General features: G+C 25.2%; 5 protein-coding genes, 1 long non-coding RNA gene and 1 pseudogene across 23 annotated transcripts; 3 read left to right on the top strand and 4 right to left on the bottom strand.

Annotated features, from left to right (window-relative positions):
- The first annotated feature begins 636 nt into the window (after positions 1 to 636).
- LOC100863962 (uncharacterized) lies at positions 637 to 3,862 on the top strand. Of its 9 annotated transcripts, none has more exons than XM_086917383.1 (7): positions 637 to 704; positions 1,625 to 1,674; positions 1,797 to 1,956; positions 2,030 to 2,132; positions 2,222 to 2,428; positions 2,515 to 2,721; positions 2,837 to 3,862. In XM_086917383.1, exons 3-7 carry the CDS (start codon positions 1,808 to 1,810, stop codon positions 2,891 to 2,893), a joined length of 723 nt encoding a protein of 240 aa, XP_086773509.1. In that variant the 5' UTR covers positions 637 to 704; positions 1,625 to 1,674; positions 1,797 to 1,807; the 3' UTR covers positions 2,894 to 3,862. The 9 variants fall into 9 exon arrangements, with proteins under 9 accessions (XP_086773509.1, XP_086773508.1, XP_086773507.1 ...); XM_086917382.1 differs by lacking the exon at positions 637 to 704 and adding an exon at positions 880 to 1,080; XM_086917384.1 differs by lacking the exon at positions 637 to 704 and adding an exon at positions 917 to 1,054.
- Positions 2,738 to 6,468, bottom strand: LOC100863846 (D-3-phosphoglycerate dehydrogenase). 2 transcript variants are annotated; one of them, XM_003692569.4, is made up of 7 exons: positions 6,294 to 6,468; positions 5,788 to 5,928; positions 5,131 to 5,282; positions 4,701 to 5,053; positions 4,385 to 4,603; positions 3,881 to 4,318; positions 2,738 to 3,825 (listed from the first exon to the last, which is right to left on the bottom strand). In XM_003692569.4, the coding sequence occupies exons 2-7, from the start codon at positions 5,920 to 5,922 to the stop codon at positions 3,581 to 3,583; spliced, it is 1,542 nt and encodes a 513-aa protein (XP_003692617.1). In that variant the 5' UTR covers positions 5,923 to 5,928; positions 6,294 to 6,468; the 3' UTR covers positions 2,738 to 3,580. The 2 variants fall into 2 exon arrangements, with proteins under 2 accessions (XP_003692617.1, XP_012340411.2); XM_012484957.3 differs by having other exon boundaries at positions 5,788 to 5,923; positions 6,294 to 6,402.
- On the top strand, positions 6,424 to 7,900 carry LOC147658510 (uncharacterized). Its single transcript, XR_015295136.1, has 2 exons — positions 6,424 to 6,700; positions 7,507 to 7,900. It is a non-coding gene; the product is annotated as an uncharacterized LOC147658510 (long non-coding RNA).
- Positions 7,901 to 10,863: 2,963 nt separating this feature from the next.
- LOC147658509 (trissin receptor-like) lies at positions 10,864 to 12,573 on the bottom strand (annotated as a pseudogene).
- A 2,546-nt stretch (positions 12,574 to 15,119) lies between these two features.
- Positions 15,120 to 18,524, top strand: LOC100871142 (sodium-independent sulfate anion transporter). 3 transcript variants are annotated; one of them, XM_086917376.1, is made up of 12 exons: positions 15,125 to 15,342; positions 15,408 to 15,470; positions 15,577 to 15,758; positions 15,844 to 16,039; positions 16,120 to 16,340; positions 16,470 to 16,614; positions 16,744 to 16,908; positions 17,133 to 17,294; positions 17,548 to 17,688; positions 17,758 to 17,903; positions 17,983 to 18,144; positions 18,252 to 18,524. In XM_086917376.1, the coding sequence occupies exons 2-12, from the start codon at positions 15,434 to 15,436 to the stop codon at positions 18,360 to 18,362; spliced, it is 1,668 nt and encodes a 555-aa protein (XP_086773502.1). In that variant the 5' UTR covers positions 15,125 to 15,342; positions 15,408 to 15,433; the 3' UTR covers positions 18,363 to 18,524. The 3 variants fall into 3 exon arrangements, with proteins under 3 accessions (XP_031771540.2, XP_086773502.1, XP_031771542.2); XM_031915680.2 differs by having other exon boundaries at positions 15,120 to 15,470; XM_031915682.2 differs by lacking the exons at positions 15,125 to 15,342; positions 15,408 to 15,470 and having other exon boundaries at positions 15,577 to 15,720.
- LOC105735096 (uncharacterized) lies at positions 18,150 to 20,185 on the bottom strand. Its single transcript, XM_012484959.3, has 3 exons — positions 19,889 to 20,185; positions 19,177 to 19,308; positions 18,150 to 19,003 (listed from the first exon to the last, which is right to left on the bottom strand). The coding sequence occupies exons 1-3, from the start codon at positions 20,042 to 20,044 to the stop codon at positions 18,800 to 18,802; spliced, it is 492 nt and encodes a 163-aa protein (XP_012340413.1). The 5' UTR covers positions 20,045 to 20,185; the 3' UTR covers positions 18,150 to 18,799.
- Atg9 (autophagy-related protein 9) lies at positions 20,145 to 25,514 on the bottom strand. Of its 7 annotated transcripts, none has more exons than XM_086917375.1 (9): positions 25,284 to 25,509; positions 24,559 to 24,622; positions 24,328 to 24,436; positions 23,784 to 24,103; positions 23,243 to 23,697; positions 22,988 to 23,172; positions 21,941 to 22,888; positions 21,507 to 21,875; positions 20,145 to 21,392 (listed from the first exon to the last, which is right to left on the bottom strand). In XM_086917375.1, exons 3-9 carry the CDS (start codon positions 24,379 to 24,381, stop codon positions 21,207 to 21,209), a joined length of 2,517 nt encoding a protein of 838 aa, XP_086773501.1. In that variant the 5' UTR covers positions 24,382 to 24,436; positions 24,559 to 24,622; positions 25,284 to 25,509; the 3' UTR covers positions 20,145 to 21,206. The 7 variants fall into 7 exon arrangements, with proteins under 7 accessions (XP_086773501.1, XP_086773500.1, XP_003692615.1 ...); XM_086917374.1 differs by having other exon boundaries at positions 25,183 to 25,476; XM_003692567.4 differs by having other exon boundaries at positions 24,328 to 24,622; positions 25,183 to 25,514.
- Positions 25,515 to 26,586: the final 1,072 nt, after the last annotated feature.

Genomic DNA, 26,586 nt, shown 5'->3' with positions numbered 1-26,586 from the left:
AATTGATTATTAGATTCATTTATAAATTAAATTATTCATGAATTAAAATTTATACTTGTATTTTTTATTATAATATAAAAATAATATCAACTTATGAAATTTATTTATTTATTTATATTATTTATTTATTACTATTACAAAAAATTATAAATATTAATATTTATGTAACACAAATAACAAAATATAAAGAATTTAAAATTTATAAAATTTTTAATCTATCTAACTTTTAATATATTAAAAAAAATTAAAGAGGAAATAAGCAAAGAAGAAATTAAAATCATCTTTTAGACATAAATCTTTGCAAAGTAAATATTAATAAAAAAAAACAAATATTAGAACATAAATACGGAGAAATTAAGGAATTAGCGCCATCTTTAGAATGCCATAAATGAAATACAGATAAGAAAAAAAATAAAAGGGATAGAGCAAAAATTTAAGATCAGCGCTATCAAAATGCTATATATGAAATTAAATATGAACAAGAAGAGCAAATAATGAAAGAAGAGTAAAGATAAGAATAGGATAGAAATAACCATTAGCGTCATCTCTTAAGAGATTTTTTTGGAAATAATTCTTTTTCTAGTTCTTAAGAGATGGCATTAATGGTTACTTCTTATTCTATTTCTATCTTTTTCTAATATTTATTTTCTATCTTTGTGTGTTTAACCTACGACATTCCAGAGATGGCGTTGATTCTTTAATTTGTATTTTCTATCTTTGTCTTTTTTTTACTATTAATATTTGTTCATATATAATTATGACCAGAGACAAAATATTGAATGTCAATTGAATATATTTTCATTATTTCTTTTTAAAAACTACAATATGTTTTAATTTTTAATGTAAAATTTATTACATTTTCAGAATTACTACTCACGTAGTTTACTTATATATAATATAGGTATATAGGTATTTTGATAGTAGTGCTGATGACAGTATCTAACCTAGTAATAAAAGAAACAAGAAGGAATTTTGAAACATTTTAAAGAAAAATAACGAATTTTCATTTGTCAAATCTATATATTATATATATATATTCATTATTTATAATGTTGTAAAGCGATTGCTCTTATAAAACATGTAGTTAAAATATTAATTATTGTTATTGAATATAAGATAATAAAGATTTAATATTATTTAGTTTTATGAAAAAAATATAAAAAAAAATTAAAAAATTCACAAATTAGTTTTATAATTCAAGATTTAGAAGTTATTTACAAAATATTGATATTTAACGTTTGCTATTGTATTTTATATTATTGTTTTATTGTATGTTATCATTTAATTTCATTTTTTATTTCATTGTATAATTTAAAAAAAAAACTTACACATTATTATATAATAACTTCAATTGCTTAATATAATAACTTAATTTATTAATAATTTATATATTAATTATAAATAAAAAACATTTAAATAAAAATGTCAAATTAATGCTTACAGTTTAAGTTTCGGATTGATTAGCAAAGTAGTATTGATAATATTTATATTTATAAATAGATTTCATACTTATCACTTTTTTGTCTCTACATATATATCTTTAGTAGATCTACAATTATTTTAAATAATATAATGCAATAGCATAATGTAGTTCTAACGAAAATAACTTTTAACCTGTTTGTAGAAATGAATCTGATTTTTGTACCATTTAGATTATTATTGGATAGTTTTAAGGTTAGTAAATAAAAGTTTTTGTTTTGTTTGAATGTTTTATATTTTAATATAAAACATATACCAATGATACTTTATGTATGGTAATAAGTAAAGTGGTATAAGTACTATAATTATGTATCAAGGATTATTAAATATGGTCGGGAAAAATGAGATATTACTCGTTGGATCTCTTTTAATACTTTTTTGCAAACAAGTATCTTCGGAATGTAGACAATTAACGGCTTGTTCGTGTATGTTTTCTAATGGACAAGGTTATAACTTGTCACCTCTGAGTAACTCAAGGTCAGTAGATAAAAAATTCTAACCTCTTTACGTTTTACGCATTAGTTTCTAATCGAAAATAAATATTTGTTAGCCTAACAGCCACCGATGATTTGACTAATTTCACTTTTTATTATCATCCTTGTACGAATATACCATTAGGCAATAAATCGACCGATTGTTATAAAGGCGTTTCTGTAAGTAAAATTCAAATTCATTAATAGCATAAATTTGTTTAATAAGTTTTATTGTCAATATTATTTAATATACTTTGTTTACATTCTAGTTATGTGCTATACACGACAATCATACTTTTAGCCTAGGTAAAGCAGAAGAAACAAGAATAATTGTCGAAATAGATAATGCGAAACCACCCGTTTTCATTCTTCATAATGAAAATAATAGTATAACAACAATAGCCCTAGCTTGCTGTAATAATTTATGTGGTACTCATTTATATGTGGATTCTGTCAATGTTGATAAGAATGAATACGTATGTTTTACATTTTCTAATTCTAAAAAAAATAATATATTTTTTATTGTATGTTAAATATGCTTGCTTATATTTTCTTGCTTCAGCATCTAATATTGACGTCTTCTTATGCTTGTAAAACGACGCAAATTAAAAGTCTTTCTACTGGTTCTATATTGCTTATCTATTTTTTTATATTAACTGGAATATATTTTATTGGAGGAACAATAATTTTAAAGTTTTTAAGAGGAGCAACTGGTTGGGAAATGGTACCTAATCATGAATTTTGGCGGAACCTTCCTTCACTTGTTAAAGTAAGTTGAATTCATATTATATTTTGATTGAATTTATATTATATTCCATTATTTTTTTATATTAATATAATTATAATACATTATAAAATTAAAAAATTTTATTTTATTTTCACAGGATGGAGTTGTATTTACTTTTAATTGTTGTCGCTTAGACAGTTATGAAAGAATATAAATTTATATAATTACAGTTTAAAAATACAATGTAAATTTGATAGATCATAAAAAGTGCTCTTGTGGTTTCAATTAGCGAATAAACGCTAAAATAATTTTTTATTGTAAAATTATCAATGAATATATTCTTTAAGATGTGTACATTTTTCATAAACATAAATGCAAATGTGTATATGCGTATAACGCATTGTGCGTTCATAGTGTTTGATACTGTGTGAAAATAGCTGAATATTTAATTATGTTACATATATATAATATTAATAATTTTATGATATATGTAATATTTTATTAACGATTATTAATAATATAAAAATATAAATACTTATATATAAACTACATATATCTTATATACATACACGTGTGCTCGCACACATATATATTTTTGTATATTTTTATTTTATAATACACGTGTACGTATGAAAGATTTATAAAAATGTTTAAATATGTGCGATCATGATGTTTTAAATAAAAACACAATTTACTGCGTTTTTAGTTTCAACAAAATTAAACGATGCGCTATTTGTGTATCAATAATAGAGATATATCGGATTTAACAAGTGGAAGTGACCTATTTTAGATTTTAAAATACTGTGTTTTTTCTTTTTCATATAAAAAAAATGGAATAAATATAAATATGCGATTTAATGTCACATATTTATTAAACGTTATAAATAAAAAAGCATTAATTTCAAAAGAATTCAATACCATTGACAGGTATAGAAACTTCTCGATCAGTTTGAATAATCATCCAACTTCCATTGGTATTCAAGTTGCAAATATTGATGTTTTTCAAGGAAAAAACGTTTACAATTTGCGCTAAATCTTGTATATTACTTGTTTGATATAAAGAGATGTAATCTCCTAAAGTTATTCCATCAGAAAATAATGCGTCATCTAGTGAGAGTAATATCGGTTTGTTGTTACGAACGGTTCCTGCATAAAAATAAGAAATAAATCAACAATGCAATAATCTTTATTTCATTCTTACCTTTGATCCAATGACCCTCAGCTTGAATAACAATTGCTTCGATATTCGTTGACTCCTTGTAGCTTTTTTTGATATCAATACCTATTTCTTGTGCTAATGTTGGTGCATTGATCAAATTTAAACCATTTTTCGTTTGCCCTGATAAGATTCCAACAAGAACAGCTGTATGAATGAATGTTTTTTTTTCCATTTCTTTATTGCCAATAATTTGATTATGTATGGTTACATTCAATTTTCCTTTTAAAATACGACTGATCAAATTGCCTAATTTTTTCGATAATTCAATCCATGATGCGTTTTCATCTGACATAGCAGCACTCAACATTGGAGCATTTACGATTCCAGTAATTACATATTCCGTCGATTTACCGGCTAACACCAAAAATTGTTGGGCTATTTCTTCGGCAACTCGTTGCTGAGCTTCTTCAGTACTTGCTCCTATACCATATAAAAAAAATTATTAGTTTTTCGAAAATAAATTTTATTTTATTTATCTTATCTTACCTAGATGAGGAGTAGAGATAACTTTAGGATGTGCAATCAATTCCAGAGTAACAGAGTTTTTTGGCGGTTCTTCTATAAAAACATCCAAAGCAGCGCCAGCACAGTGGCCCGATTTTAACGCATTTAACAATGCCTCTTCATCTACGATGCCACCACGAGCCACATTTATGATACGTACTCCCTTTTTACATTTCGACAATGTTGTAGCGTTGACCAAATCTAAAACAATTAGTAATTAATTATTAATAATAAACGATTTATTAAAAATTGAGAAGCAGTTACTTCATAAATATTAGATATAATTAAAAGATGGTACTTTTCGTTTGAGGAATAAGTGGTGTATGTACAGTAATATAATCAGCTATTGGCCATATCTCATCCAAAGAAAATTTTTCGATATTGAGATGATTTGCGTCTTCAGATGTGAGTAGGGGATCGAAGGCGATCACTCGCATTCCATATGCTTGCATCCTTCGTGTCACTTCGCGTCCAATACGACCCATTCCAAGTACAGCAAGAGTTTTCCCGGATAACTCGAAACCGGAGTACAATTTTCTGTCCCATCTTCCGTCTTTCAATGATTGAACTGCTTGAGTAACATTACGCGCCAAATTAGAGATTAGAGCGCATGTTAATTCACAAGCGCTGATGCTGTTTCCACCGGGAGTACTGAAAAAATTCAAATCGGTTAGTGTTTTCTTTTAAAGTTAAATAAAATTAAAAAGATAAAAAAAAAATAAGTATACTTCAACACAATGACTCCTTTTCGCGTGGCAGCTTCAAGATCGATGTTATCAACACCAGTACCAGCTCGACCAACAACGCGAAGATTTGGACAACAAGCGAATACATCGGCAGTTACTTTTGTTTCTGATCGGACAATCAATCCTTCGTGATTCTGTTTTGAACACATGTATGTATATATATTATATAAATGCAGTTAGGCTTTGCATTGTTTTTTTTTAAATTGTTTCGATTTTTCTTTATGAATAAGTTATTATGAAGATTGCACATAACTGTGCATTCGTAGATGTATATACATGATAGAAGGGGAACTTGGGTGAAGTTAAGTACAACGACCCAATGAACCGGTATTCACATTCGCCAACTAAACTGGTTCTAGCCGGTTGAATCGACTAGAATGTAAGTGGTAATTTAGTGAGATTAAAGAATGAAAAGTGGAGGAAGGAAGAACGAGAAAGTTGAACTGTTATACATGTTATATTGAAATAACGTAAACGTTAGTTTTTTCAATCAAAACAAAAAAATATGAAGTAATTATAACAATTTTTAATTTCATCGCGATTCTTCAAAAATATCTGCTAATATGAAATTGAAATATTTGCAAAGAAGAAAGAGAAAAACAGAAAAAAAATTTAAATTAATGTCAAATTTATGCATACCTGTAACTCTTTTATCAGTTTTTCCTTTGATAATTTATATTTGGTGGTAACTGGAATACCATGACGAACAAGTAGTTCACCGCAACATGCGTCTACGGGATCGCTTATGAGAACACTTCTAAGTGTGGTTGACATACTATCCTTGAATAAACAGAATTTAAATATCTTGATTTCCGCTACTAACATATATCTTTTATTTGTATTTTCCATAATTCTATTTACATAAATAACAACGAACCGGTTGTTTTTATTTTACACGATTTGTTCTTATGTTCAAATTATTTGTAAATTAAATTCCTTTTCTATAACGTTTGAATATGATTTATATACTAAAAACAGTGACGAATTTGATTCTTACGATATGTAAATAGTTATTATGTAAGTGAACGCGTAGAATATGCAGCATGAAAAATTATAATGCATTTGCAACGCGATCAAAACAATAGAATGTCATTCGTTTATTTGATGTATGATCGATGGAGAAATGTCGATTGATTGACACATACCTTGAAGAAATGTTTTTCAATGCAGTTGAATATATATCTCTGACGATACGTTGAAAACGAGCGTAAATTTCTACCGTTGCGTTCGGCAATCCAACCGTAAACTGTCTGTTCATTGGTGATATATCTTCTTATAGTGGTGTCCCCACTCGATCAGTGAAGCGCGCATCTACCGTCACTCATTATACATTTCGTTATTTTCGTTGAAATTACTATTGTTTTAAATAAAAAAACGACTATTTGGACGATTTGGAAAGATTATTCGATTAATATGATAAATTTTTTGCTACATAATATTTTATAAGTTTTTTATTTGATAATAGAGATCAAATATTCTTTATAAAATCGATTGCTAAATTATTTTTTAATAGATTTAATTTTTGTGATTTCAATTGAATACGAATTTCAAAGTAAGTACTTTTGTTTAATAAGAAAGCGATTATATTTATTACAATGATTATCACAGTCTAAGATAATGATTTTCAGGTTAAAAAAAAATTATCGTTTATTGTTTTTAAATTCGTTTATGTTCATATTGTGTTTTATGAATTCTTTTTCATTTCCATTAATTATTTCTGAAAAATTGAAAAAAAATATTTAGTTCGCATTACACATACTCGATATACATCTATTGCAGACAGCAAAATATATTTTCCATTCTGGGGTCATTTAATGTTACGTGATGCAATTTCTGCTGGGGGTCTGATTTAGCAATAATAATAATTATTACATCGTTATCACGAGTTCTCGGCACTCATTTATTTATTTTATTTTTTTTCTTTTTTCGTTTTGTGAGATAAAACGTGAAACACTGCGGGTCTGATACATCCACGCGGCGTCCAATTTACTCGAACTTTGAACATATCAATCAATGTTTTCCCATCGTTTTTCATTTTTCCAATTTCTTTTTTAATTATTTATTTTTATATTTCTTTGCTTATTTGTTTACGGTTTCTATTATCTTACATTCGAAAATGTTTCAAAGATGTTTGCAAATAACGACAAATATAAGCATATAATTTGAATAGTTATATTCTTTTTAATGAGAAATGTTATTCTAATTGAAAATTTTTCTTTTCCGCTTATTCAGCATCTATATATAATAAATTATATATACATATAATTATATATAAATATAGATTTTTTTTTAATTAATAATTCTTGATATTAAAGTAGTAACTTATTATTAAAATTAATTTCATTTGTTTTTTAACAGCTATGATCTTATGATTATCGATCGAGATGCAAATGTCTTATTGAGAAATGATCAGCCATTGTTTGATAAAATGCTTAGGGAGAAGTCGATAGACCGGAGTTAACCGGTTACTTAGCTGCGAACTCGGGACCCCAACTGATAACTTAAAAGGAAAGAAAAAAATGCAGATAATGCTCACATGATTTGACAGAAAGAGGGAAAAGAGGAAAGAGTGGAAAAACGATGATAGATTGAAGTGAACGAAGAGGTAGACAATAAATAAATGACAAAGAAATTATATTGTATTTCAAATATTGAATATCTATGCAATATCTAATTGCATTATTTAGATAATCTATGGACTTAGAAAAGAAATTTAAGTTTAGCTTTATAAATAAAAAAAATAAACTAAAAAGCCTTGCATTTTTTTATAATTTTACTAAAATTATCTAACATTGAGCATTTGTTTTATATAAAATTTTTATTGTAATAATTCTTATTGAATATAATATATAATTTAATTTTTAAGTTAAATATTATTCTTTAAAATTACTTTATTAAACTATTTTGATGTAGATATAATAATTTTAATCAATTAATTATATAATTTTGATGTACTAACTGAAGGCAAAATTAATTTAAAATATAACAAAGCATCAAATTGAAATATTTGTCAAACTTGAAAAGAAACGAAAAAAAAAGTTCTACAATGTTTCATGTATCATGAATTAATAATATAATATTATTGATTTACTTTAACTCTGTTACAATCTTTAAATTTTAGCTAATTTTTTATTTTTTCAAATTTATAAATTCTTTAATAATAAGAAAATATGATTGAAATGAAAAAATCAATATCAAAACACTTTATTATTATACGTATCAACGCAAACAATCGACAGAATATATATATAACAGATAATATTTCCATATCATATGATTATATCATTCTCGTTATTTTCATAAGAAAGTTTCATTCTAATGTTTCAATAATATTATTACGTTTTTGACCTAAATTGCATCTTGTAACAAGATATATGGAAAATTAATTTTCTCGGCATTTAAAATGGAATGATACAAAACATCGCATATTCTTTAATAAAATATATCGATTTTTACCTTTACTTTCATTCCCTTTCAAGTATCGTAATAATTGATGAATGTCACGTCATTAAAATTCTATTATAAATCTCGTATTCGAATAAAATAAATTTCATTTTCTTCCTTTTCTATTATCGTTCGATATATATGATCTGATAGAAATCTTTTTGTCTGCTAAAACCACTTGTGTCAGTGCCAAATGTGGACGATATGTTAGCTTAATGCGAATTCCATGTAATTGGAAAACTCAACAACTGCAATTCTATTCTATTGATTCATCTTCTATTTCTTTATTTTAAGATTTTTTTTTAAATCTATTTTGCGAGAATAATCTCTAATTTTTTGATATAATTGGGAAAATATATTGGGAAAATAATATGAAAATGACTGTAATCTATTTTTAGTATATATTTTTCTCTTTGTTTATATAGATTTCGGATCATAGCAATATTATTCGCATTATCATATATAAAGAAAGAAAAAAAAGAAATATGACACAATATAAACAAAGAAAATTAAAATATAAAAGAAAATAGGTGAGAATATGTGTTTGAATAAGAATAATTTCATTTTACATACCAAGAGAAAAATAAGGCAACAATTTCATAAAGAAAAATCTTCGTCTTATTTTAAAAGAATATAAATTAATCATAAAAAATTTGTCAATGAAGCATATAAAAGAGTTTTGCAACCAATAAATTGATTTCTTCACAAATATTTTGTTTTGTATCATATATATTATCATATATTGTAACTAAATTCTCGTTTACTCTCGAAACTGAAATAAAATTAAATATAATAAATTATAAACAAAAAGATGTTCACTTTGTCATTTTTGTGACGTGTTAAAGAAATTCTTTTATTTTTCTTCAAAAGTTACGTAAAAAAAGCATATATAAATAAAAGATTTAAACAAAAATTTATATACGAAATCAAAGTGGATAAGGTTAGAAGAATGATCAGATCCAACGTGCGATCATAATTCGAACTCCAATGATGTTAGACAATTCATACTTGTTGCGGCAAATTATATATGGTGAACATTATTACCATAACGATTTACAAGAGTAATATTCTAAAATTTAATTTTTTAATTTGATTATTATTCAATCTTTTTATATTTTAAGTATTTTAAGTTTACATACTTTCAATAAAATAAAATAAATTTATTATGTAAATACTTCAGGAGTCGAGTCACTGAATATAAACAAAATCACGTGACAAAATCTAGGGAAATTAGAGTTGCACTCATAATATTGAGATATAAGAAAGATATATAAAGTTAATTTTCTGCACATAAATTCCTACAAGTAGTTATTTGTTATCAATATAAACATAAACAATATAATAACAGAGATAAATTGTTTTCAAGATAAGAATTTATAAATAAAATTTATTTTCATAGAAATAAGCAATCAATGTAGAAAAAACTGGCGTTAGTAACCGAATTATTTTACGCAATGATATATTATATAAATCAATTCTGATATTGACTAGTTTGGCAAACAATACTGAAATTATTTCAGTTCGAAAGAAATTGAATAATTGCGATTGAATTGAAATCGCAGTATTTGTCACATGATTTGATTTGTTTACTGTTTTAACGAGATTAAACGAGATATATGAGATCTATCCGAAATACATCTATTCTTTTGAATATCTTAAAAATAGATCGCATAATCTTAATATAACAACAATTTGAATTTAATTTTACTATGTGTGCATAATCATTGTTCTGTACAATTCATCAGTGAAATGTTGTTGAATGAATTTAAATATATTACATGATGTCATGTCATTGATAATAATCGAATAAGTAAAGTAAGATTTAAATTTTAAAGAAACATTGTGTAATTTGAGTTTGTTTTCTTATAACTCAGATTTAACTTTCTACAACTTATAGCTTTTTCTAAATTGAAATCGCTATTGAATGAAAAAATTTTAAATTGGGAACAAAATATCAAATCATATTGATGATAATTTTAAAAAGAAATTTTGCAAATTGTTTTGACAAATGGAAGAAACAGTGAGTTAAATTTAAGTTTTGAAGGATATTTTAAACTAAGAATTAAGAGAATTATTCCCATACATGTTATTATATTTTATTTAATATTAAATAATTATTTTCCGGATAACCTCATATATATAGTAATTATAGTATGATGCATAGCTTATCACACCATGTCTGGTGTGAAGTATGTTCCTGATTAATTTATGAACACAACTTCCTTTGCTTTTAGCTGTTGAGCCTGAATTTCCAAGGTGCTATTTCTATTGCTATAATAATTCTGTATAAAAGTAAGACATCAAGAAAAGTGGAAGTAAGTAAAAAAAAATGAGATTTACCATATCTAATAGTGTTTTGTTATGCTTCTTGTTATTAGTTATGCATTTCACTCGTGATTAAATAATTTTTTGTAATTTCAACATAGAAGAATTTTGGGCAAGCATAAATTGTGGCTATGATCCAAACAATTTCTACTACGATCTATAATCGACTTCTAGTCTAATTTATACGAATTTGCATTTAATAAAATAAACAATAACTAAGTATCATTCGATGCAAACTATTATTAGAATATACTCGTTGTATAAGAAAAAACGTGAACATGAATTGTTAAGTATTCATCAAATAATTTGTTAAAGTTTGATATATGCAAAAAATATCGCAGAAATCAGGTATTGCCAAATTAACTAAAAAAAAAAATTAATGATACTGTATAGTTATCAAGAGAAGAACATTACTATGAAGATCATCATCAAATTATTTATAATCATATTTCAAAGAAATATATTTCTGAATATATTTCATATGATCACTTATGTAATCGTATATTTTTTTAATATTTTTGAACAATATATTATGAAAAATGCGATCGTAACATTTGTAAAATAGAGAACAGAGTTTAACATAAAGAGTTTCATTATCATTGAGTGAATAAACAAAAGTATAATAAAGATTAAGCAAATCGCTATTATTCATAATTTTAATTAATTAGAATTTTAATTATTCATAATCTTTTTCGTAGACATAGAAAGAATTATAAGACAATTGATAGAATGGAAATATTCAAACAAATATCAGAAATGTATAAGAATTTGATTCTTGTACATTTAGGTTTAGATTAAGACAATTGATATATCGAAAAGAAATCGAGTCAAATTGGATTGGATCGATATTTGAAAACATTGAGATGTCCGAAAATATTAAGATTTTCAAATATCGGCATTTTTAATTTTTGACTTTTGAGACATTTTATAGGAAAAACAATTTTATATTATAAAATCATAATATATTATTTTCTTATTTTGTATAGATAACATTTTTCCAATTGTCACACAATAATTTATAATAACCGCATTAAAAAGGTTTGATCATTTTTTTTTTCCAAATTTCGATTATTCAGTCAATTTATTCGTTTTTCTAATAATCGGATATGACATTTTTACTGAATATAAATGTTGCTTTTTTTCTCTTTATTAATTATAACATATAAAAATAAATTTTTAATAAATTTAAAAAAAGACAATTATATCTGTTTCAGAGTTGGAATAAATTTTTATAAATATAATTCTACTTTAGCATCGTTGTTTCACGAACACGAATATTTATTATAGAAATGAATTGATATTTCGATTAAAGAACAGTTTTTATTGATTTACAACGATATTTGCGTTTTTTCATTTTGTCAAAAGTTGAGAAAAAATACAATGAACACAGTACATACAGATCAATTTCATCATTGCACCAATCACAATATTTTGAGACTTAAATAATAATTCAAGTGATCTACATCAAGACAATCACTTACCGAGAAAGCAGAAAATGAAGACAATGGTATAAAGCGTAATAAAAATTACTCTTATATCAATCCTGTCAAGAATGTACTCTTCATTTAAAGATATATCATACAACGAAGTTTCGTTATCCATCAGACTTTTTTTATTATGAACTTCATGAATGATGATGTCACAGCTGTTGATCATTCTAAAATAAAATTGCAAAAAATAAAAAATTATTAATTGTTAATATTTAAAATATAATTTGTAATAAATATGAATAATTACAATAATTTTTAATTAATTCCGTTATATCATTTTCGTTCTAATAGTATTTTTCTATCATTAAAAAATTGTTAAATTTTGAAAAATATATAAATAATTATATTTATGATACATCATTTTAAATCTTACTATTGCATTATAATTTAATATATTTTTTGTTATCTATGTTCAACTGTTATTAGATAAATCTATCATAAAACAATTTATTAACAAGATATAAATACTTTTCAACTTTGTAAGTTGTAAATATTAATAGTTTTTTTAAAAATATATCATATAATATATTTTTAAACAAATTTCTAAATAAATTTTTTTTTATTGATTTTAGTTAAGTGGAAAGAAAAATAATAACGAAGAAAATTTCAACTTTCTATACAAAAGAAGAAAGAAAAAGTTTTTTTTTTATTATGCACTATTCGATTATGCTATACTTTTGACAATTGATCATTTCAAAAGGAAAAAACCAAATTGCATAAAATTTATTAATCTTTAAATATTAATCAAGTTATGTAAGTAAATTTAATTATTCGTAATAAGCTAAAACAAAGTTAAAATTAAAATTTGTATTTTGCATCCAATGTATGGCTTTTATCTTATTCTTCTTAGTTCTTCTTTTTAGAAATATTATTTTATTTATTTAAAATATCATATATATTTAATACGTTAAAAAATACATATTTATATATTAAATTATTCAAATATAATTCTATTTTATAATTCTATTAATATTTTTTTAATTTAACTTTGACATAGTTTATGATATTATGAAAATTTAAATAGTTTAATATTTTTATGCAAAAATTTATTCAAAAAGATACAAGTATCATTATGAAACTATCATAATATAGATAATACAATGTAACAATTTTTTCTGAAATTATTATTTTTAAGGTATATAATAATCTTCTATTTAATCCATAATTATATTGTTCAACGATCGATTTTTGTTTTCGCGTATTAATCTATCACGTATTTAACTTTATCAACGATACCAATTGTTAATATTTAAGGAAAATTTTTACATGATATTATTATATTATTAAATTTTATGTATTATTTTATGTCTCATTTAAATTTTATATTTAATTATTATATTAATATTTTATTTATGCAAAATAAAATATTATTTGTAAATGAAAACAAATTAAATTCATATAAACAAAATATATAATTCGCCAATTATATTTTAATTTATATATATTTTTATGTACAAATAATTATGATCATAGATCAATGAATTTGATATAATTATGGATTGTTAAAATAATTAATAATGATATATTTATAATTAGAGAAAATAAATAGATAAAATGAAAAGCAAAATGAATGGTATTAATATAATCAATATAAATTCTATTGTTTTTATGATTATTTTATTACAAATTTCAAGATATTCTGTAATGAATATGCATTTCCAATATATCTTTTATGAAAATCATTAATATGCATTATAAAATTTGAAGATACTTTGTGATGTACTACATTTCTAATATATTTTTTTATGAAAATTTTATGAAAATAAATATATAATATATATAAATTAATATATTGGTACGTTTAATACAATAAAAAATTTAGAATTGCAAGTTATGAAAATTTCAAAACTTGTATAAAATGAATAAATCGCTTATCGCAATAAATTAATTTTGACAATTTGTCGAGAGATATTAGAAAAATAAGAATTAATTTAAATTACATAATTATAAATTGAATAGAAATAATGCAAATGATGAGTATTTTTTTTATATATCGTTATTATTATATATCGTTTTTTATATATCAATCGTTATATGATTACAATTCTCTGTTTATAATTTCTATTATATTATTATCATTCATTATTAATGAAATATAAGAAACGAATATTTTGTTTTATATCATTCTATGACTAATAGAAATTTTTAATTTATAGTTTCTATCACATTATAGTAATCTTATTAATCATGAAATATTAAGAATTTTGTCCGATAATAATTTTATATCGATTGATCACCAATGGAATTAAAGAAATTGAATGTTAGTATTTTTTTTTCTTTTGAACAATAATAGTAGCTAATAATTTACGAAATTGTAGTAACTAATGTGTGAAGTAATTAATGTTAGCATCAAAATTGAAGATTTCCATTCATTGCTATCAAATCTGATCAAATATCCTGGATTTCGCGCAGGCATCTTCATTCTTTTTAATTTTTTTTCCGAGAAATCATAAATTGTTGGAATCATTAAAAGATCAGTATTGATAATTAAATAATTTTCTTGAAAAGCAATGAATATAATTAATTATAATAATAGATATAATTAATGAAAAAATTATTATAACAAGAAAAGAAAAGAGTTGTAATAGAGATAACAGAAGATAATATTAGATTCAATATCTTGATAGCTTTAATAGTTATGATGATTGTTGAATCGTCAAGTATCCGAGGAGTGGGAGTATTAGGATAAATATCGGCATTCGAAGCTTTTATAACTTCTCGAGAGTATGAAGCAACGGCATTTATTATAATCGACAATGCTATTGAATGGTTGTGTTTTGCATCGAACTCATGTTTCCTTAAAATAAATAACTTGTTTTTACATCATAATTATATTCAAGAACGACAAGAAATTTGAATATTTATTTTTCATTCTTTCATTGAGAATATTTTCTATTATCAAAATTTATTTATTAAATATCGCTGTAATAATAATGTGTGTATAAATGTTATTTAAAATTGTAAATATACTATAGAAGAATAATAAGTTATTATATTTAGTGTTTCACGTAAAAATAATTTTAAACATGTTGAACAAGGCGAAGAACACGTTTCATCAGAAAAGTGAGTTTATATAATTTGATTTTGTGAAATATTGTTAGAAGATAGGAATCTAAATTTCTATTTTATCTTTTGTTTTATCTTAAACAAATTATTTATTTTTTTTAAGTGTCTCAATGCAACAAAAAATCTTGTTATGGATATATCAAACGAAGATTACCGATTTTATCGTGGGCAAAAGACTACAAATTTACATGGTTAGCGCAAGATGCATTAGCCGGCTTAACGGTTGGCCTTACAGCTATTCCACAAGGTATTGCTTATGCTATCGTTGCTAACTTAAGTCCTGAGGTAAATTTAAATGAAACGATATAGCATATATATATCATTGTATTTTTACTTATACAGCATTCATATTTTTTTTTATTTTTTCCAGTATGGATTGTATGCATCTTTCATGGCCTCATTCGTATACATTGTTTTTGGTTCTTGTAAAAATATTACTATCGGACCAACTGCTATTATGGCAACGATGGTGCAACCTTTGGTATCAAAATACGGTCCCGATATGGCCGTATTGCTTTCGTTTTTAAAGGGCTGTATGATAGCAATACTTGGATTACTTCATTTGGGTGAGTGATAAGTTGATTTTTACTTATTTATTCCTCTTTTTTCAATTGTATATAAAGAGTTTCAATCATACGGATTTTAGGTTTTCTGTTGGATTTCATTTCGTTACCCGTGATTACGGGTTTCACCGCGGCTGCGTCCATTAACATAGCTGCTTCACAAATTAAACCATTGTTAGGTATCCCTGGTAGAAGCGAAGACTTGGTAGATGCATTAATTTCAGTTTTCTCGAATCTTAAAGATATTCGCTATCAAGACACATCGCTAGGTGTTGCAACAATAATATTTTTGGTTTTATTAAAGGTATATTTGTATGCCTTATCGAAGATAAAGGATAAGTTAAGTGACGTAAAGTCAAATTTAAATGATTTACTGTTATATGATTATAGATTTATTTGAAATTAAATTAATTTTTATTCGATTTTATTTAAGAATTTACCAGGACGTCGAACTGGTAGCTGGCCACAGAAAATTGCTTGGGCTATTATTCTTGCGCGTAATGCATTAGTGGTTATCATAGGTACTGTGATTGCCTATATTTTTTACACAAACAATGAAGAACCTTTTAAGTTAACCGGTAAGAGCAACATGATATTGGAAAAATTATATAATGAATATTTCCTTTATAAATCCTTAATTAAGTATGATAAGCATTGCAAGTTATTGAGCGAAAAAAGCAAAGAAAAAAAATATAATTGCTTTATAGGATCAATGGGTAATGGATTACCACCGATTAGTCCACCACATTTCTCAATATCAGATGGAAATCGTACATACGATTTTCTTGAAACAACAGCTGCTATGGGAACAACACTTTTTTCTGTTCCGATTGTATCTACGATTGAACATATGGCGATAGCAAAAGCTTTTGGTATGCTATATCATTGACCATTAGAATTCAACTCGCAATATACGATGACTGAGTCAAAAATTATCCAGATCAATAAATTCATATTTGTTTAATTTTCGTTATTTAATCATATAATTATTACCAATTACCATGTCGATTGCATAAAAAATGATTCATTTGATCATAAGAATTATACGGCTGTACGACTTTAATTATGATGAATATTTTTGAATAAATCGTTTTAGCAATGGGAAAGTCTTTGGATGCAACACAGGAAATGTTCGCGTTAGGTTTGTGCAATATATTTGGTTCATTCGTTCGATCAATGCCAATTACAGGTTCTTTTACAAGAACGGCTGTTAATCATTCATCAGGAGTTAAAACAACTTTGGGAGGCTTATTTACAGGTAAATATACATACAATATCATCGAATCTTCGATTTATTTCAAAATAATATATCTATTGTTATATATATAGTAACAATAATCAATATGATAATAATAGTTGTTGAGTATAATTTAAAATGAACAATGAAATCTTATTATAAATATATAAATAAATAAATAAAAAAGATATTTAATTAGTAAATTTGTCCTAATATATGATAAATGATTTCCTGTAAATTATTTCTAACTTAATATTATAGTTATTTCTTTCAGGTTGCCTTGTCTTACTCGCTTCTAGTTTGTTAACATCCACTTTTCGTTTTATTCCTAAAGCCACTTTAGCTGGTGTTATAATGTGTTCTATGTATTATATGCTTGACTTTAAAACGTATGCATTAATATGGCGTGCTAAAAGTAAGTAAATGAGTATCGCGATAAACACAATTTAATTTTGAATTTATTAAAATTACATTTGTTTTTCAGAAATTGATTTTCTACTGATGTTGATTACATTATTATTTTGTGTCTTTTATAAATTAGAATGGGGAATCATTATTGGTATAGTTTTAAATTTATTAATATTATTATATTTCTCCGCTCGACCTTCCGTCCACACCGAAATCGAACAGGTCAGACAAATGAATTAAATTTATTTTACAAATTTAATTGTGGAAAAAGAATGTATATTTTCTTTATTGAACGTTGTAGACAGAAGATAAAATCGCGATTCGTATCATTCCTGAAGAAAGTATTACATTCCCAGCAGCAGAATATTTTAGAGCCAATATAATGCAACTTTCAGAAAAAAATTCGCTTAATGTTGTACTTGATTGTAAGAATGTAAAAAGGATCGATGTAACAGTTGCAAAGGTAAATGACGATTTGAAACTGTTTTATTAAAAAAAAATTCATTATTATAATAAAAAATTTATATACATGATTTTTTTTATATAATCAAAATAATTGTTATTTTATAGAATCTTAAATTGTTATCCAACGATTTACGACTTCGAGGACAAAGTATTGTCTGTGAAAATTGTCCAGATAATATTGGAAATATATTAAAAACTGTTGCTCCAGATCTCTGAATACACATGTACAAATTTATAAACTAATTCATGCAATCATGATTTTTATTTGTTTTATAAAAATAATATAAAGTTTATGTATTTTATTATATATATTATATGTTATAATATTTTAAATTAATGATGAATAATTGAAATATTATAAATTCTTATAAAAAATAATATTATTTATGATTATTTATGATTATATCCACTTTATTATCTATTTTAAATAAAGAGATTTGAATGATTAGTATCATATCTTTTTAAATAAATCTCATTTAAAAAGATATGATACTAATCAAATATCAGATCAAAAATTTCAAAGATAATAAATTCAGAAAGTTTAATCTAATATATGTGTATAGAATTTTTATATTTGTCGATGAATTAATCATTTTATCAATTTATGTACATAAAAAAAATATTTAAAGAATTATATTGTAACGGAGAATATATTAGATATTCGTTGTAATACCTGGATCAATTCGATGAGTATCTTCGAGATGTTTTTCCATTGTTTCGTTTCCTGATAGTATCCAGTAACAATATTTGCAATATCTTCGTCGATGACATTTTACGTGCGTGGACAACGATAAAAGTGTAGCTATTTGCTCGTGACAAAAATTACATTCAAATTTTAAGGTTCGTTGTCCTGAAACCTATAATAAAAAAACATATAATAAAAAATTTATAATAAAAAGAAAATATATGTATAATCACAAGTATATCTATATTCTATTTTATTTATATTATATAACATTATTATACTATTGATATATTTATATTATGTATACATATTGTATTCATAGCAATTAAAAATGCAGTTACTTACATTTATTGTACCAACATTTTCGTTATAATTGTTTTTTTCCGAAATAACAGCATATTGGGGCACTTTTGAATCAGTACTTTGTTTCTTTCGTAGTTGTAATGGTAATACAATTGGATATTTTCCTTCTTCCAACTGCAAAAATATATTTCTTTTTATAATTTTATATTTTTATATTTTGAATTTGAAAAATAGATCGTGCAGAAATTGTGTGACACATATTGCATATAATCATTATTGTTAATATTAAAAATACAACTAATGTGAATTTAAGTGAAATTTCGTAAAAATTAAATACATGAATTTATAAAGATTTGCGTAATTTATTAATATCTATTGTGAAGAATTTAGATTTCAAAATATTTTAAAATATTTAATAAAAAGCATAAAAAATATTTTCAAAAAACAATTGTTTAATCAACGAACATGTTAATATTTAACGTAATTTATTAGAATTTCATTTCATTATTCCCAAAAATTTTTCGCGGTTAAAAGACGCCATATTAATTTAATACGCTAGTAGTGTCATCTTTATTTTAAACCGTTGTTAAAATTTGTATCTATTAAGTTTTTCAATTATATTTTAATTAACAAATTAGTGTTTGATAATTAATTTTAGTGTTTGATAATGTATTCATCATTAAAATAAGCAATTATAATTCAAGTGAAGCAAACGCATCGAAAGAGAAGATGTACAAAAACTATTGCAACTTGCCTTCCTGGAACTTTGAATTGGTGGGCGAATATCGTATACGAAATCTTTTTTCGTCATTTTCTCGCTAATATTTCGGTTGCATCGTAAATTATACTTCATGGCGTCTCCTAATGTCCAATTTGTTGGTGAATTTCTATAACTTTGATGAGAGTTCATGTTTTATAAGTAATATTTTTTCATCAGTCATATTTTTCGATAGTCTTTTGTTAAATTACATTTACATTTGTATAGATATATGAACAAAAAATTTCGTACGTTTTTATGAAAATTATTACGTAACATATTTATTTTTTATATGTTATAATGGTAAATTACAAAGTATTCTTAAATTAATATTAATATTATTATTATTATTATTATTATTGTTTTTTTAAAGAGTTTCTTTATAGAATTATATTAAAATTTTTGTGTGAAATGGTTCTTATTTTTTTCGTTACATATTGTTTTATTTTAAAGATTCTTAAAATATATGGATCGTAGCTGTTTGATCACGATAAGAATCTGTATTCATGAATTATCGAATTCTAACGAAAAAATAAACATAATAAATTAAGTTGTTATTAATTTATACTTTATGATCTATAAATTTTCGAAACATAGTTTGCATTTTTAATGATTAGCTGCATTGTATGACAGTATTAAAAAAAGGAAATACTTAGTAACAAATATATCTTTTATAAGCGATTTTTCGTATATTGCAGCAATCATTAATATTCAGCCATCGTGCTTATGGAGAGTAACTATATTTTAATAAATAAATAATTCTTTATGCTATGGCGTGTGATTCACTTCGTATGACTAGAGAATTGTGGCATTGAAAACTAGAACTGATTTTATCACACGCAGACACACAGCGCATACATCCAAAGATATATTTTAGTTTCAAAAAAGAGAGAGAAAAAAAAAGAATTAGTAAGTTTTATATTTACTATAATGAAATGTAAAAAAACCGAAATTTTTATTTCATAAATCTATGATAAGTCATTTCTATTTATATTATCATATTGTAATCCTTATGTTATAATGCAACATAATAATATTAAAAAATTTAGTATAATTTTAGGAAATATTTATAAGCATTTGATGCGCAAAATACACACACGTAGGCCTTCAAAGTTAAAATAGGCATTTGAGATCGTTCATTTTCTAATCGAGTCTAATTAACGAATATTTCAATATTGTATTTACATCAATAACACAGATTCTTAAACGTTCAAGCTATTTTTTTGCTATAAAGTAAATCACGAGGACATCGCGTTGTAAAGCGAATTAAAATATTTTATTTTGTTAAAAGTGATGATATCATTGCACTTAAGATTCAGATGCTATCTAAATGAGTGTTTAAATTATATTTAAATTCTCTGTTATTTCTTATTGAAGAATCCTGATGTAAGAGCAAAGGTGCTCTTTCTTGTCTAATTTCAGGAAGGGTAGCAAGCTCTTGAACAGGACTTCGTTGCCATACACTTCTCATAGCCAATTCTTGATAGCCCCTTCTCCGAACCTGTAATTTAGAATTATTTAATATTTATCATTTTTCTTATGTTTTTATTTGTTTTCCTTAGAATTTTTTCTTTCTTTTAAAATAGTAAAGAATTAAATAGAGAAAAAATCTTACTTGTCTATGATGAAGTTCATGCAGGTACAATGTAGACAGTGACATATCGGCAGCAATTAATTCCACTGGTATAGATAAATCAGTAGAAAATTCATGACTCGATACAAAGACAGAAGCGCCTAAAGATTGATTTGATATTTCTTGTTGTAACCCATATAATAATCCTTTTTCATTGTGTACAGGACCTTCGGCTTTGCTTAAGCCACATTGAACTGCGTGCGGAAATATGTCTGATTTCATGTTCAACATTTCATTTCCGGAAGTACAAACAGAAGTACAAGGTTGATTCGTGAACATAGTACTCGTGCTTGGCCCACTTGCTTGATTTATCATTGTGCTTCGAATTATGTTTGATATAATATCGTTGTACTGAAATAATTAAGCAAATTAAATTTAATGTCAATTTGATCTCGAATTAAGATCTAAATACTTACGCCTGGTCCTAAACCAGATAAACTATTTAAACTTGCTAAAAGGGGATTGATTTCATGTCCGCCTCCATGTACATCTTTCTTTACTCTTTCTCTTAAGGCTGTGACAAAATTTTCAGCATGACTCGGTGGTTTCCATTCAGGATTCGTTAAAGTAAAATGTATAAGAGACAATTCCGTTTTCCCATCTTCTGCTTGAGTATATTGATCCGAAATAGGGATTTGAAGTTTCTCTGGATCTGTAGCATATTGATTATCATATTTGGCAGCCCGATCTGGGATATGAATTTGAGTTGCTGTCTGCCACATTGGATTTCCATGTTTTCGCACATCCATTTGTGCAAAACTACAAACATCTCCAACTCCTGTGACTTCAATTGTAAAATTACGATAGAAGTCGACAATATCTAAGGCTCGTTGCCTCATACGAAAACATAAAATAAATGGTGTAACCAAAGGGGAAATTAATTCTTCTAAAAGATGAACTGCACGATATTGAAATAATTGTGCTACTTCTGCTCTTGTAGTTTGAGTATGAGCATGACCTCGCCAACTATCAGGTCTATAATGTGTATGTGCTAGAACAGCGGTTAAAAGAGTCTCCGGACACCAAACTAAATTTTCATCAGGTATAAATGCTCTTGCGCCTGCTACTATTGCACCTAGTATGGTTATAGTAGTCAATACATGTTCCACCGTTAGTACATCTTCATCGTATACTGTTAATATTAATAAAACTGCCAATATACTTCCAGCCACAAAAGCAACGTTCTTTGCAATAACTGTCATAATAGGAGATGTAAACATGCTCATATATTTCGAGGCAGGGCGGTATGCACGATTTAAACGGGCATTCAATTCATGATCGAGTTCGTTGAAATGACGAAGATACAACCGACCGTATAAAGACCACATTCTTGTACCTAAAGTTCCTGGTTCTCGCTTGATGATCTGTTCGAGACAGAAATATTTTCCAATACGATTATTCCTACGACACGAAATATATATATCGAGTGGGAGATTTATCGCGAGTTAAGTAAAATTACTCACCTCACCATAATTAAAAAACGAATAGAGTATCTGCCATAATAAAATTAATGGGCAAAGTAAAAAGTTTACGATTCCGACCCATAAAATATGTTTAGATAAAGCTCTTGCAAGCTCTTGTCTTTTATTTAATTTTTTATAATCTTCTTTAAGATGCCAATTGTTTTCAAATGGAGACCATGGTCCCCCTGTGTATAAGAATAATTTATAGCAAATTAACAAATTTAATTAATAATTATATAAATATTTAATGCTTACAAAACAAAAGTAATTCCATATTGTATTTTAATCCTCTTGTCATGAAAATAATTTCTCCTAAAATAGGGACTTTAAGTCGAACTGGTAACAAGGATTTATTGATCATAGCCACCATATAATTTTTAAATCTTAATATTCTATGATATATATCTAATTCTGTAAGCTCTCTTTTGTGAATGCACATTTCTTGTTCTTTTTGCACTTCTCTGACACGCTTTTGTATCTCATGCCATGTAAGATTGTCCAGATCGCAGTCTTCAATTTTCAGCGCGGTATTAAAGAAAAGTTTTATGTCCCAAAACTGCGTGCAATGATATAAAACTTTTACCAATCGCAAGATCCAAAATATTGCAGCTACCAAAATACAGATCCAAGTAATCAGACCCATAGATGCTACACATTCGCTCGTTGATAAAATTACGTCACTTATCGAAATTTTTCCTTCTTTTCCATTCCTGAAAATATCAATCTCATCAATCTCATCAATTGAATCTTCTTACCATATTAATAATTATATTAATATTTTTAACAAAAATCTCACTTAAATAATAGAGAATAATTGATGCAGTGAAAAAGGAAAGTTGAAAAAGTAACTACAAAAATGAATTGTCCTAGTTCAAGCGCTTCTTGAAGTATCATACAAGCAAATCCATGTTTTTGATGATAATGGTACATTCTTGTAAAAAATGAATCTAAATCTTCAACATGATTCCATCTTGCTTTATTTCCTTCTGGTACTACATGTATCATAACACCAGATTCCTGTGGTGTTTCTTCATGTTCATCATCATCTTCTCCATCCTCCTCCTCTCCATCATATGGCTCCATACGTTGATAGCTGCCATCCAATACCGTTGTCATCTAGAAGTATTATCTTTTTAAATTTATTATTAAATATTTTATGAATACATCAAAAAATTTATATAATATTTGATAATAAATTAAAAAAAATTTTAAATCAATGCAAAAAACAGAATCATCATTTTTAGAAGAATATGATATGCAAAAAATAATATTAAAAAAATAATAAAAACAATAAGATACATGTGACAAATACAAGTATCATCTTAAGAATATACTTTTACCGTTTTTGCTCGTCGGTTTGGCTCTACACAAGTAATGACAGTTTCTCGTTTCATTCTCACATGTCATTAAGAATAATTAACTACCGGTTGACGGTTGCTCCACAAGCATCTAAAATGTAAGGTACCCACCAAATGAACTTGTTAAAGCCATATAAAATGCATTTATATTTGTCTATTAGTTTGCATATTGCATTTTATTTTTATTATTATATATATTGAAAGGAATGAAACTTTTGTGAACTCTTCTTTGTCTTCTATTGATTCTTTGTTCATCACTTGACAATTCTTCTTTTATCTAAAGATTGCATCAATGTTTTTTAATCAATGACAAATTCACTTTTGAATCATATTTTTATAATTATGTGCTTTGTGTCAATGAAGATACTAATATTTAAAAAAAAATTTTTAATCATTATATTTTCATTTAACTTCTTTGCAAGCATTTGAATGAAATTAATATTATGCAAAAAATATTAAAATATTATTCGCATCGCTGATGATATTAAAAAATTAGAAACGTATACATATATACATACATACATACATATATATATATATATATATATATATATATATATATATATACATACGTACACATATCATACATACATATATATATATATATTGTTACAACAATAAAGTTTAGTTAGATATATTAAAAGAATAAAGAAGTTGAACAATCAATGAATGTGTGATAAAAATTGGACTTGCACTTCGATAAAAGGATTTTATATTCAATTTTTTATGTTTTACGAAATCTTTCCGATTTTATAAGATTATCAATAATATAAGCCTAGCTTACGATGTATCGCGTTTGTGCATCAAGCATCACTTTTGTCTATGCTTTTGGCTGACCTTTATTCGACGAAAATAGAAGCGTCGTAGACGCTGCAGCGAAAGCGATAGGAATGTTTGGTAACACAGCTGATCTCCATAAACAAAGCATCCTGTCGTACCTTCGTTTTTGACGACTTTTGTCCCACTTTCCAAATTGACACGTGTTTATTATTATCAGCTGCAAACTCATGAATCCTCACTTACATATTGACCGAAATACGAACAATTATTTACTACTAATTTAGATATTTAATTGTTAAAAGCATTCCACCAATTCCCCGTGTATCACCATCTTTACTGAATTTTCTATTTGTAGTCCACCTTATTCTGCTAGTCACGAACCGTACGTTGATTTTAGGAAGTAAATTTGGTTAATGAACAGTTAATAAAAACAATTCCCTTGTTAACATTTATCGATTATATTTTATTTTGAAAGATTCTTTAAATTAGATGCTCTATGTAATAAATTTATTTTCTTATTTTATAAAATCTCAAAAGTTTAAAATGAAATTTTGTATATTATATTTATAAATATAATATAATATAATTTGAAAATTTAAAACGTTGATCTCAATGGTGCTCATGTCATAATTGCTTCTCTCCATTCGGTAATTATGCTTAGCAGACAAGATGTGCGCTATCAGTATCAATAATAGAAAAGGTAATTATCTGTAAATAAACTTTAAAAGAATATGTTTGTATAATCTGAATCATGCTCATAATTTTTATTACAACACAATTAAAATAATATCAATCTGATATTTTTTTATAAAAATAAATTTATCAATTCTTCCAAACTAAAATTTTTTAATAACTAAATTATTTTCAAAAATATTCAAAAGATGGCACTGATATTTAATTCTTATTCTATTTTATCCTACTTTTGAAAAAAAGTTTCTTACTCAAAAGATGGCGTTGATTTCTTAATTTTTAACTTATTTCTATTTTTCTCTCATTATTTACAGTTTTACTTTTACTTTTCTTGGCTACACCTGCTCTTGACGTGAAATCAGATAAGATATATAATATAATATACTTTCATCATTTCTCTTTCAAAATTTTAATCATAATGTATCTTAATTAACATAAAAAATATAAATATTATATTCTCAATTTTATAATATATTTCTAAGATGGATATAAAACATATTTATATAAACTATTTCATATTAGTTTATTCATATTTAATTTTTTTAAATTTTTCTTAATTTTTATTCTATTATATATTTTTTTATTTGATGACAGCTTTCACAATGATGGAATATCCTTCTAATATATATTATTAGATTTAATATTATTTAATATTATTTAATATTAATATTAATATTATTATTTAATATTATTAAAATTTCGTTCAGTTACTGGATAAAAAAAATTCAATAGTTATGATGATTATAAAATTATAAATATTTCATTAAGTAA

The sequence above is a fragment of the Apis florea genome, unplaced genomic scaffold (assembly GCF_048593485.1).
Source record: "Apis florea isolate Af1SG1 unplaced genomic scaffold, ASM4859348v1 contig_2201_pilon, whole genome shotgun sequence".
Lineage (NCBI taxonomy): Eukaryota > Metazoa > Arthropoda > Insecta > Hymenoptera > Apidae > Apis > Apis florea.
This window is presented reverse-complemented; position numbering and strand designations above follow the sequence as displayed.

Bases quoted from the DNA above. Each gene is read 5' to 3' on its own strand.
- LOC100863962 (XM_086917381.1), top strand. From the start codon at position 1,787: ATGTATCAAGGATTATTAAATATGGTCGGGAAAAATGAGATATTACTC. The intron at 1,957-2,029 runs GTCAGTAGATAA...AATATTTGTTAG, and splicing joins TCACCTCTGAGTAACTCAAG to CCTAACAGCCACCGATGATT. The intron at 2,429-2,514 runs GTATGTTTTACA...TTCTTGCTTCAG, and splicing joins ATGTTGATAAGAATGAATAC to CATCTAATATTGACGTCTTC.
- LOC100863846 (XM_003692569.4), bottom strand. From the start codon at position 5,922: ATGTCAACCACACTTAGAAGTGTTCTCATAAGCGATCCCGTAGACGCA. The intron at 5,054-5,130 runs GTATACTTATTT...GAATTTTTTCAG, and splicing joins AAAGGAGTCATTGTGTTGAA to TACTCCCGGTGGAAACAGCA. The intron at 4,604-4,700 runs GTACCATCTTTT...TAATTGTTTTAG, and splicing joins ACTTATTCCTCAAACGAAAA to ATTTGGTCAACGCTACAACA.
- LOC100871142 (XM_031915680.2), top strand. From the start codon at position 15,434: ATGTTGAACAAGGCGAAGAACACGTTTCATCAGAAAA. The intron at 16,615-16,743 runs GTAAGAGCAACA...ATTGCTTTATAG, and splicing joins AGAACCTTTTAAGTTAACCG to GATCAATGGGTAATGGATTA. The intron at 18,145-18,251 runs GTAAATGACGAT...GTTATTTTATAG, and splicing joins TCGATGTAACAGTTGCAAAG to AATCTTAAATTGTTATCCAA.
- LOC105735096 (XM_012484959.3), bottom strand. From the start codon at position 20,044: ATGAACTCTCATCAAAGTTATAGAAATTCACCAACAAATTGGACATTA. The intron at 19,309-19,888 runs GCAAGTTGCAAT...ATATTTTTGCAG, and splicing joins CAATTCAAAGTTCCAGGAAG to TTGGAAGAAGGAAAATATCC. The intron at 19,004-19,176 runs GTAAGTAACTGC...TTTTTATTATAG, and splicing joins AAAATGTTGGTACAATAAAT to GTTTCAGGACAACGAACCTT.
- Atg9 (XM_003692567.4), bottom strand. From the start codon at position 24,381: ATGAAACGAGAAACTGTCATTACTTGTGTAGAGCCAAACCGACGAGCA. The intron at 22,889-22,987 runs GTGAGTAATTTT...TGTCTCGAACAG, and splicing joins CGTTTTTTAATTATGGTGAG to ATCATCAAGCGAGAACCAGG. The intron at 21,393-21,506 runs GTAAGATTTTTT...TCTAAATTACAG, and splicing joins ATGAACTTCATCATAGACAA to GTTCGGAGAAGGGGCTATCA.